This window comes from Lepus europaeus, chromosome 21, assembly GCF_033115175.1.
Source record: "Lepus europaeus isolate LE1 chromosome 21, mLepTim1.pri, whole genome shotgun sequence".
In the NCBI taxonomy this organism is placed as follows: Eukaryota; Metazoa; Chordata; class Mammalia; order Lagomorpha; family Leporidae; genus Lepus; species Lepus europaeus.
This window is the reverse complement of record NC_084847.1, coordinates 12870233-12881563: the sequence shown is the minus strand read 5'-3', so window position 1 is coordinate 12881563 and position 11331 is coordinate 12870233. Positions and strand designations below refer to the sequence as shown.

General features: G+C 61.2%; 1 protein-coding gene across 3 annotated transcripts; it reads right to left on the bottom strand.

Annotated features, from left to right (window-relative positions):
- Positions 1–377: 377 nt before the first annotated feature.
- Positions 378–11269, bottom strand: KNOP1 (lysine rich nucleolar protein 1). 3 transcript variants are annotated; one of them, XM_062179782.1, is made up of 5 exons: positions 11208–11269; positions 7682–8604; positions 4555–4623; positions 2815–2892; positions 378–1177 (listed from the first exon to the last, which is right to left on the bottom strand). In XM_062179782.1, exons 2-5 carry the CDS (start codon positions 8600–8602, stop codon positions 866–868), a joined length of 1380 nt encoding a protein of 459 aa, XP_062035766.1. In that variant the 5' UTR covers positions 8603–8604; positions 11208–11269; the 3' UTR covers positions 378–865. The 3 variants fall into 3 exon arrangements, with proteins under 3 accessions (XP_062035766.1, XP_062035767.1, XP_062035768.1); XM_062179783.1 differs by lacking the exon at positions 11208–11269 and adding an exon at positions 11025–11167; XM_062179784.1 differs by lacking the exon at positions 4555–4623.
- Between the last annotated feature and the right edge of the window lie 62 nt (positions 11270–11331).

The window sequence follows — 11331 nt, the reverse complement described above, 5'->3', positions numbered from 1 at the left end:
CACCTGGGTGATTTGTCCCTGGAGCTCCCTGAGGTCGGCTGTGAAGTCCCAGGCGGCGGAAGAGGCTACAGCCGTGCACCATCACTGTGGGCCTGGGTCGCCTCCTTCCCACCTCCTTTCTTCTTTGCAATCCAGAATAACCTAAAGAAAACACACCCTGGGACTCTGCCACCCGCTCAGCAGGAGCATGGACCACTCCCTAAGAGGCCTTGTGCAGAATCCAGGGGCGGCACTAAGATCAGGACCCAGCTCAGCACCTGGGTCCTAGAGGCGAGGCCGGGTCAGGGGCTCCGCTCCCTGGAGCAGAGGAAGCTCAGCCACTTCAGCCAGGGGCTTACAGGGTGGCCTGGTTCCTCCCTGTCCACCAGCAGCCCCACAGACGTGTCATACAACGTGTTTCCTCAACCACAAACTTTAATCCTAGTGAATTTTCCCTTCAGAGGGAGAACAGTGACTTAGGGCTGGGGGTACAAAAGTAAACTCCCTGGTACTTACTGTCGGCTGACCCTGGGCAACTGTAGTGCTTTATCCCTGAACCTCAGTTGCCCCGTCTGTAAGATGGGTCTGACGATAGCACCCACTTCATCATTATGAAGATTAATGCACTTTGGTATGTGCCTGGCACACACACGTGCTAACCCCACAACGAGCGTTAGCTCTTGGTGGCTGCACGGCCGTCTCCACCCAGGGATGGAATGTCAGACACGGCAGGAGGAGGGCTTGGCCACGCACTGCCCCCCTCCCCACCCCCCTTCGTCCACACCTGTCCGGACAGCTGGCCTCAAGTGTCGAAGGAGAGCTTTCTTTTCTGCAAGATGGGGTAAGAAAAAGCACCGGGGGCTGTGCCGGGGACCAGATACGCGGTTTAATCGTCCAGCCGCACGGACTTGGAAGCGTTCCTGTCGATGTAGAAGATCTTGTCCGAGGCGGGGGCGAAGCCGAGGCCAGCGCCGCGGCTGTACTTCCAGCTCATGGCCCGGTCGTAGTCCCGCTGCAGGCCCTGCTGCAGGCTGTCCGCGGCCTGCTTGCTGAGGGCCATGTTGGGCCTCCCGAGCGTGCTGGGGGGGCGGCTGAAGGAAGGGGACAGGTTCTTAAAGCCGCCCATGAGTTTGAGAAATTTCAGCTTCTGCTCCTCGTTTTCAAACCCGGCGGTATCCCACTGGCCAAACTGCGTCCCCTGTGGCAAGAGGGGAGAGCAGGTTAGTCCCCTTGGTCCCAAGGCCCCCGCCCGCCCCCAGACTCCAGCCCGCCAGGGAGGACTCCAGTGAGCGAGGCCCTGTGCTGATACAGCTGCACCGTGCCCTGTCCGATCCAGCCCCAGGAAGCACACCACGGTTCTTGTTTCATTGATGAGGAAATCATCAGTCAGGAGCCTGGCTGGCTGGCTGGCTGGCACGCTGCTGCCTTCTGGCTCGGGTCTGGCCAACGCCAGAGCCCTCCTCTGCACGCCGAGCTGCCTCTCTCAACCCACAGCAGATGGCACACCTTGCCCAGCCCACCAGCCACCTGCTCCCCACAGCTGGAGGGGTGGAGGGACTTGGGGTCCCGATGACAAAGCGTTTCCCCGCCATGTGAGAGAAAAGGCGAGAGCCCTTTGAAAGACCCCTTCCGTCTCCTACCTGTGGGAGAGGTAAGAACTGGCTCCCCTCGTCCACTGTGGCTCTGAAGCCACACCTGGGTGACTTTGCCTGGATGGCCTCACCTGTAGGCCGCAGGGGTTCCTAAGTCCGCAGCCATCCATCCTTCTTCCTGCCCCACCCTCAGTGCGCTGCCTGCGAACCTGCCAGGTTGGCTCGGGGAGAACAGTAAGAACCAGCCATCACCCCCGCTGCCCTGGGTGCACTGCTGATATTCCCCGGCTCCGTGGTGGCCCAGATGACAGCCCAAACTGGGTCTGAGGTGAGCACAGCCCGAGGCCACGTGGAGTCCCAGAACCCAGCTGCAGTCCCCAGGCCGAATGACACTACCCAGGTGGCTGGTCTTCCTCTTGCAGCCGGGCTGACCGAGCTGCTCCAGGAGCCCAAGGGGACACCCAGACCCACGTGACAGCCCCCAAGAGCCCGCTGAGCCAGCGTATGCACCCCCATTTTACAGGTCTGAAAACTGAGGTTCAGGGAGGGCAAGTTGCCCGACGGGAGTGACACCTAGGAAGCCGGTCTCCTGACCCCAGCCAGCGGCTCTCCACCCTGCGAAGGCTGTCAGCACCAAGGCAAGCCCTGTTGTCTTGCTCCCCCTCTCCTCTCCCCCAGGCCCTGTTCCTGACAAACTCCCGCAGGCCGTGCCTTGAAACTTCCCTTTTTCCTTCCTCCAGGCACGGCTTGCTAACCGGGTTGCTCCTACCTGGGCCAAAGCCCCCTCTAGCGGCTCCCACTGTAAGCTCGTGCCGTGGCTGTGCCACTAAGGCCTCCCCCACTGCAGCACAGTCCAGCCAGGGCTGCTTCTCCGTGATGCGTGGTCCTTCCTGCTGGATTACCCATTTCAACACCACACCCGTCCCTGCCACTAGCCCAGGAGCACTGCCTCGGTATGGGGGAGATGGAGCTATCCCCACGCCCCCAGCCCGGGACTGGGGGTTTCCCATTCACACTGGCTCTTGAAGCCAGTCCTGCAAGACTCTTGCCCCCACCCCTTCCCGTTCTGGCAGCCTTCCATAGGTACTAGCCACTGCTGGGAAAAGTCCACGGTCCAGGGGGCATCCCACCCCTGCCCTAGAGGGAGCCAGCTGTGGGCCTGGATGAACGCAGCTGCTCCCCCTCCACCACACTGCAGGAAGGGGTGGAGTCGGGACGCTGAGGGTCCCTGCATCAAACTCACCGTCCACGTCCTGGTTTCCGAAACTTCCGTCTTGCCCGACTCCCGATCGATCTCTTCTTGCAAGGCCTTTCGCCTCACCTGAGCACAGGAGAGAGCAAGGAGATGTATATATTTTCTTTGAATTTAAAACCCAGGACAGGGGCCAGCGCTGTGGGTTAATCCCCTGCCTGCATCCCATATGGGCGCCGGTTCGAGTCCTGGCTGCTCCACTTCTGATCCAGCTCTCTGCTATGGCCTGGGAAAGCAGATGAAGATGGCCCAACACCTTGGACCTCTGCATCCACGTGGGAGACCTGGGAGAAGCTCTTAGCTTCAGAGCGGCCCAGCCACAGCCGTCGTGGCCATTTGGGGAGTAAACCAGTGGATGGAAGACCTTTCTCCCTCCTCCTCTCACTGTCTGTAACTCTACCTCTTAAATAAAAATCTTTGAAAAAGAATAAAACCCAGGACAGAGATGGGACTGGGGGCACAGGGTCGGAGCTGGGGTAGGTGGCGCAGCTTCTCTCTGCTACCAGCCATGGGGGACACTTCTGTCAAAAGGCTTCCCTAATCCAGGGTGACGGGCCTAAAGGGGCAGGTGTCATTTATCCCAGTTACTCAAAGGCAGGCAGGCAGGCAGCTCCCATCAGCTAGTTCATGCCCCCAGTGCCTGTTAACAGCCAGGTCTGGACTGAGCCAAAGGCAGGAGCCAAACTCCAACCACATCTGCCCCACGGGTGCAGGGACCCAACTGCTTGCCCCATCACGGCTCCCTGCCAGGGTGTGCATCAGCAGGAAGTGGGAAGGGGAAGTGGAGCCAGCGCTGGAACCCAGGCCCTCCGACATGGCACACGCACGGCCCAAGTGGCATCTTCACCACTATTTCTCCTCTTTGGCCAGTGTTTCTAGAGAATGAATTCTCCCAGAAACTGAAGCTGATTTGTTAAGTTATCCTGGGTGAAACTTTCCAGAACCCATGGCCGGGTACTGCCGCTGACTCTCATGGGAACAGCACCCTTGTTTGGCGAGAAGACAGGCTGTGGAGTCATGCAGAGGCTGCTCTGAACCCCAGTGCTGCCATCAAGCAGCCGTGGGGCCTTGGCAGTATGGGAGAAACAGAAAAGCTACGTGGAGAGCCTACCAGGGCATTGGGCTTTAAAAGACCCTAGCAAGGCGGCTTTGTGGCACAGTGGGTTAAGCTATCCCCTGATGCCAATATCCCATGGGCGATGGGTCAAATCTCAGCCATACCACTTCTGATCCAGCTCCCTGCCAATGCACCTGGGAAAGCAGCAGCAGGTGGCCCAAGTGCTTGGGCTCCTCCCACACCATGGAAGACGCTGATGGAGTTTCAGCCTGCTGGCCATTGAGGGAGTGAGCCAGCAAATGGAAGGTCTCTCTTTCTCCCTCTCTGACACTGCCTTTCAATACATACATCTTAAAAACAAACAAAATAACACAATTCCAAAAAGTCAGCTCCCACACAGGAGACAGCTGCAAGGGATCTGGACACGAGAGAAACAACTCCTCTGCGTGCTGGGGACCAGCCCAGGAGGTGGCAGCCCTGGGCCGGCTGAGCCACGTAACCCCTGCCCCAGCTGCAGGGTCTCAGGATCATGCCCTCGCAGGTCCCTCGGCCACAGCATAGCAGCTGGAGGGGCCGTGGCAGGACGTATGGGAGGCATGGGGTCCCTGCCCTGGAGGTGTGTCTGAGAGCAGGAGCTGGGGTCCTGGGGGGAGGCAGGGTGGGCCGGGCCGTACCTGGTCTATGTGCGCCTCGTCCGTGTTGCCTTTCTTTACCAACACCACCTCTAAGTCTGTGTCTGGCTCCTGCACAGAGGGAGGACAGAGGCGGGTGAGGGTCAAGCACACAATGACACAGGCCCCAGGCCACGGGGCCCACAAAGCCCCGCCCAGCCTCTCTCGACTGCAAGTCTCCTCCCTGCACCTGGCAGATGGAGACACAGCCTCAGGGAGGAAAAGGGGCCGCCACAGACCACCCCACAGCTTGGGGGACAGGGCTGAGCCCGAGTCAGGACTTCTATCTTGGGCCTACAGTGCGACCTTTCCCACTACACCGGACACCTGACCTCACACATGAAACCAAACCAGCCAGGGGCACAAGCAGAGAGGCGGGGCTGCCAGCAAACGGACCACCCAACCCACCCAAGTCTTTCCTTGGCACAGCCACGCCCGAGTCCTGATGGCTGCCTAACCACGACGGGCCTCTAGGGCTCTAACTTCCACCTCCTGACACCAGCCAGCGAGGGCATCCCAGCTACTATGAAAATCCAGCCTGGGGCCCGCATTGGGGTGTAGCAGCTTTACTTACCACCTGCAATGCCGGCATCCCCTATGAGTGCTGGTTCAAGACCTGGCTGCTGGCCGGCGCCGTGGCTCAATAGGCTAACGGGGCGCTGGATTCTGTCCTGGTTGCCCCTCTTCCAGGCCAGCTCTCTGCTGTGACCCGGGAGTGCAGTGGAGGATGGCCCAAGTCCTTGGGCCCTGCACCCCATGGGAGACCAGGAGAAGCACCTGGCTCCTAGCTTCGGATCAGGTGGGGCGCTGGCCGTGGCAGCAGCCATTGGAGGGTGAACCAACAGCAAAAGGAAGACCTTTCTCTTTGTCTCTCTCACTATCCACTCTGCCTGTCCAAAAAAAAAAAAAGACCCGGCTGCTCCTCCAATCCAGCCCCCTGCTAATGCACCTGGGAAAGTAGCAGATGATGGCCAAAGCGCTTGGGCCCCTGCACCCACGTGGGAGACCCGGATGAAGCTCCTGGCTTCAGCCTGGTCCAGCCCTGCATGTTGTGGCCATTTGGGGAGTGAACCAGTGAACAGATATCTCTCTTTCCCTCTGTCACTCTGCCTTCAAATAAATAAATCTTTACAAAATGAAAAAAAAAAAAAAAGGAGCCTCTGCCCCTCTGCCTGGTCCTTTGGTGCTGCCACAGCTCACCCAAGTTCCAGCCACCCCAGCCGCCTCCTCCCTCCCTGGGCTGCTGCTTCCTCTGCAGGGCGGCAGAGGCCCACACTGCCCACACCGGCGCACCGCCCCTGGCCCCTGGCCATCCAGCACTGACAGCCACCGGCGCCCCGCAGCCTCCCTTCAGGAGCGCTCTGCCCAGCACTGGCGCCCCGAGAAGCGGATCTGGGGGCGCTCCGTGCTCACATCAGCCCCCGATCCTCTCCGCACCTGCAGGATGTGTGTGTGCATTTGCCAAACCAGCAGGCTGGCCTGGCATTACCGCGCCCTCACCGCGGAGATGGTAAACAGTGGGGACGGCTGATGACCCTAGACTCTGATGAGGGCTGGGCTCCAAGGCACTGGAGTGCCCCTCACCCTGAGTCTCTGAACAGTGAAGGTCCAGGTGGAACCAAGTCAAAGGGGCTGGGTCAAAGCTGGGAGAAGCAAAGCCACCTCCAGTCAGCCCCGTGCCCTCCTCAAACCCATGGGGCTGAGCCAGGAGCAGGCCACACACGCCCTGTGGAGGGCCCAGCTCTCAGGGCCAGGCACGCCCTTCAGGAGCTGCCCCCCCCCCACCAGCCACTGCTATTACTTGCAGACCATAGGGCAACACAGGTAAGGGCCATTCAGCTGCGTGGTGCCGAGCTGGGAGAACCCGGGGTGTGTTTTAAAGGAACACAGTCACTTCCTGCCTCCTGTGCGAGGAGACACGGGCTGCCTCCGAGACCGGACAAAACCCCAAGGGCAGAAGCCAGACCGTCCACTGAGTCCGAATCCAGCCCAGCGGCCATTCTTGCAGGCAGGGCGCCCCTCGATCCCCCTTCCCGCTCATGGGGGCACCACGGCAGCTCCCCACCCGACGGCAATGAGGCGGAAGCGCGAGAGGGGTTCCCCAGCACAGAGCCCTCAGGAGAGCAGCAGATGGACAGCCAGCACGCAGGCCGGCACCGGCGACCGAGTACAGCCAGCACTCAAGCCAAGTCAGCCCCCAGCGACGCCGGGAGCAGGGTGCACGCTTGTTTCTCCCGCGCACCGCACGCATGCCGCTCACACGTCGCTCGCACAGGAGTGACAGCCTGGTCAGGGGACTCCCCGTCCTCAGCTCACGGCCACCCTTCGCTGCCACTCGTCCCTGTGGAAACAGCGCATCTCCATGGCTCTTGCCAAGCCATCCTCCTAAAAGGATCGCTCTGGTTTTCCCTCCAAAACTGCCCCCCAACCCCAGATGGCATGGATTAAGTGAGACAGATGCCTGGCATCGGAGCGGGGTTTCTGGCTACCATGACCCAAGCCAGCCTGTGTCAGCAGCTCTAGGCCTCTGCGGTCACTTCGCAGGAGCCACGCTGCGTCCTCGGGGAGGGCCTGAACCCTGAACCACGAGGATGAAGGCCTGGAGCTGCGAGGCCAGCTCGCATGGGCTGGGGACAGGGGAAGACCAGGACTACACTCCGGAGAAGTGCAAGCCCGGAGCTGAGGGAGGCTACCCAAATCGACCGTACCCCTAAGTCGTGTGTACTGAGCTCGGACAGTGAGCTCAGAGAGCTACTAGCACCCTGCGGTTTCCGACTCTTGAGCTTTGGGTAGCAAGTGGTGACGTTCAGGAAGCAAAGGATCCGCTGAAAACTGCAAACTTCATCAGCTCCTGAGTGCAAACAGTTGGGTGGACTCTCAACAGCAAAGGATGCCTGTATTACTAACAATACTGCATGAGCCCCTGGATCCAGACATACCTGAAGCCGGCATACCATAAACCTGATGAAACAGGTCAACAACTCCCCCCCATCTGGCCAAGGTCAGTTTCCTGCTGGCCCCAGCAGCTCAGGCACGCATGCCCACATGGGTACACACGTGCACTGCGCCCGCCCCCCCCAGCGCCGCCCCGTGCTCCCACGGCAGAGCCCACTTCCGAAGGAGAACCCACCTCGTCCCAGAGGTCGCCTGGCACCTCGCTCTCTTTCCGCTTCTTCTTCTTCTTCTTTTTCAGAGCGGGCTCCTCGAGGACCGGCTGCTCCACCTTCTTCTTGGACTTGGTTTTCTTCTTCGTGGGGGTCTTGGGGCCATCTCCTATGGGGATATACTCGGGGGCGTCGACCTTGACCGGCTTCTTTTTGCTGCCTCTCCGAGGGCTGCTCTCCGAGGACCTGGAGAGCGGGCACTGGCCCAAGAGGGTGTCTTCCTCCTGGTGGACTTTCTTCTTCTTCTTCTTCTTCGCCTTCGCCGGGTGCTCCCTGGAGCTGCCCTGCTTCCGCTTCTGACCCGCAGCCGCCTGCTCCTCGCCCCCCTCCTGGCCCGCTGCGCACCTGCACAGGGCGTCCTCCACCTCCAGGAACCAAGGGTCCCGCACTGCGAAGGCGCCAGGCTCCTGGGCCTTTTTTTCCTTCTTGTGTTTTTTGGGCTTCTTGCTGGCTCTGCTCACCTCCTCCCCCTGTCTGGGGTCTGGGGAAACCTTGACCCTCAAGCCATGGGGCACGGCCAGAGGTACCGCGGACTTCCGCTTCTTTTTCTTCTCCCCGCCGAGGAACTCCGAGTGGCTGGGGGACTGCTTCCGGGGGCTCGGTGACTTCTTCGTCCGCCGGGCCCGCGAGGAGAGCTCGGGTTCCGGGGGCTCCTCGCCCAGCGCGCTGCTCTGGTTTTTCTTCTTCTTTTTCTTCTTCACCACTAGCGGCACGTCAGGTGCCTGTCCCTGGGCCCCGCTCCTCCGCGGAGACGCGGCCAGGAAACAGGGGTCATTGTTGAGAACCGAGTACCGAGTCTCTGCCTCTTTGGCCAACTTCTTTTTCTTCTTCTTCTTTTTCTCTGGAAGCTCAAGGCCCAGGTCCAGTTTGGGAGCCTTGTTGATCATTCCTGCCAAAAACAGTAGTACAGGTTAGCCTGACTTCAACTCTTCTAAGCACCACCAAAAGCCAAATTTCTTTGAGCAGGTAGTCTGAAAACGATCAGCATTCCTTTGGTGCAAAGCCAAATAGGACAGACATTTAAGTCCAGACAGCTTTAGGTTCCAAACGAAACCGCTCTGTTACCCTGACTCAGTCACCCAGCCTCAGGGCCAGTGCTGTGGCACAGTGGGCGAGGCCACCACCTGCGGTGCTGGCACGCCATACCTGAGTGCCAGCTCTAGTCCCAGTTGCTCTGCTTTTTTGAATGATTATTTATTTATTCATTTGAGAGGTAGAGTTCCAAAGAGTGAGAGGTAGAGACAGAGAGAGGTCTCCCATCTGCTGGTTCACTCCCCAGATGGCCACAACAGCTGGAGCTGGGCCGATCCAAAGCCAGGAGCCAGGAGCTTCTTCCAGGTCTCCCACGCCGGTGCAGGAGCCCAAGGACTTGGGCCATCTTCGCCTGCTTTCCCAGGCTATAGCAGAGAGCTGGATCAGAAGAGGAGCAACTGGGACTCGAACCAGTGCCTGTATGGGATGCTGGCACGGCAGGCAAAGGATTAACCTACCGTACCACAACGCCGGCCCCCTGCTCTGCTTCTGATACAACTTCCTGCTGATGCATCTGGGAAAGCAGTGGAGGATGGCCTAAGAGTTTGGGCCCCTGCCATCCACACAGAAGACACAGATAAGAATTCCAGGCTCCTGGCTTTGGCCCGGCCTAACTCCGGCCATTGCAGCTACGTGGGGAGTGAACCAGCCGATGGAAGACCTGTCTCTTCCTCTCTAACTCTGCCTTTCAAATGAATAAATAAACCTTTAAAAATACACCCTAACCTCCCTGAGCCTCAACTTCCCCATCTGGAAAATGGGGGTGGAGGGCACTACCAACTCCTTCTCCGGGGGAATAAACAGGACAGTCCACGCCGAGCACGTCCTACATCGTCGATTCCTCTTCCAAAGCCCCTTCCTCAAACCTCCAAGCCTGCTGTTCATCCCACAGATACCAGTCAGCCTGCTGACTCCCAGCCCAGGCAGCAACGGGGCCACAACCAGGCCCTCACCCGGGCTCTCCTAACAATGAACTCCCCCACCTGCACCCTGAGTGACCTCCCCTCGCAACTGCCTTCCTGTGTGGCGCACAAGACCAGGGGTAAGGGCGGGCAAAAAGCCCCAGCGAGGACCCAAACACTGGGCTTCCGGTGCCTCCAACACACTCTTGCCACACGGCCTTGGCAGTTCCCGACCTCAATCCCCGCCCCCCCATCCACAAAGAGGGGACCAGAAGCCCCCAGGGTTAGAGGCCACATCCGGCCAGCACACCTGTTTCGCGGCTTCTTGAAATTTCAAGCTGATTGCTGGCACTCACTGATTGGCCAGGCCACACAGCAACCCAGAAGGCTCTCCCTAGTTGAATGCTATGGAGACACCTGTGCGAAGGGGCGGGCGCCCTCCGCACCCTTCGGCCCCTCTCACCCGGGCCGGCAGCCTAGCCCCCGCTGCTCCCCGGGCCAGCTGAGAGCCGAGTCACCCAGAAACCAAGCACAGGGGCTTCTCCAGCCTGCGGCCCACAGGGGCCCCCCTGGATCCGGCTCGCTTCTAGCAGCGTCAAAGGGCGTTCATAACCTGCTCCAGCAACCCCCGGAGAGCCAAGGGAACAGCCACTCGTTCCCTGCGTTCCCAGAGCCCGAATGCGTGCTAGAGACACAGACACAAGGCACTGGCCTCCCAGCCACCCGTAGGCGCGGGAGGCTAGGCGCCCCAATAACGCCGATGATACAGTCCCCAAAGCAAGAGTGTGGCGCGGTTGGGGCGACGGAGGGCGAGGAACCGGCCCTACCAGTAGTTTGCAAAGTTCCGAAGCACAAAGCTCGGGCAGCCGCGGCGACCACGCGCCTGGAGCCGCCCCGGTGGGGGATGCTCACTGCACAGGTGGGTGCGGGAGGAGGAAGCGGGGGGCCACCGGGTCGCCAGGAGTTGAGGAGCAAAGCGACGGTAACCACGCCCCAGCGCGCACCCGAGCCGGTGCATCCGCCAGGCGCTCGCCACCTGGAGCTGGCGCCCCGGGGGGGGGGGGGGTAGCCGAGCGCGCGCGCCGTCCAGGGGTCGCGCAGAACAAAGCCGGACGCGCAGCCTCGCCCCCTCCGCCGCCCCGGCTCGGCCACTCGGAGCCCGCGGCCCGCCGCGCGTCCGCGCTCTCCCCGAGGAGGCGCGGGGAACCGAACCACCGCCGGGGCACCCCGCGCCCGCGCGCTCTCCACCAGCCACGTCCCACGCGTCCACTGGCCCCAGATCCCGGTCCGTGCGTGGCAAGACGGGGGTTCAAACCCGCCCGCGGACCACCCCGCCAAGCCAGGCCCCCCTCTCCAAGCGCCCCCACAAACACACCGCGAGCCTTGCTCCCGGGCACCTTCCTGGAGGCGGGGGCCTAAGGCCCGGGCGGGCTCGCAGCGACGATCGAGGGGGCAATTTCGGGGTGCGGCGCCGCCACTCGTCCCCCTTCCTCTCCGGCCAGCAGACGCCCAAGCCCCGTCTCCAGCCGCTCGCCGCCGCGCCCGGCACCGCGCTCACCCGTCAGCCGAGGGTCTCCGCCTCCACGTGAGGGCCCGCTCCGCCGTGACCCGGAAGTTAACTTCCACTCGCTGGCTCGGCCCCGCGACAGCCAGTTCCTTCCGGGTCGCTGCCAGGAGGCGAA

Bases quoted from the DNA above. Each gene is read 5' to 3' on its own strand.
- KNOP1 (XM_062179782.1), bottom strand. From the start codon at position 8,602: ATGATCAACAAGGCTCCCAAACTGGACCTGGGCCTTGAGCTTCCAGAG. The intron at 2,893-4,554 runs GTACGGCCCGGC...TCCTGTGCTCAG, and splicing joins ACGAGGCGCACATAGACCAG to GTGAGGCGAAAGGCCTTGCA. The intron at 1,178-2,814 runs GTGAGTTTGATG...CTCTTGCCACAG, and splicing joins CGGAAACCAGGACGTGGACG to GGGACGCAGTTTGGCCAGTG.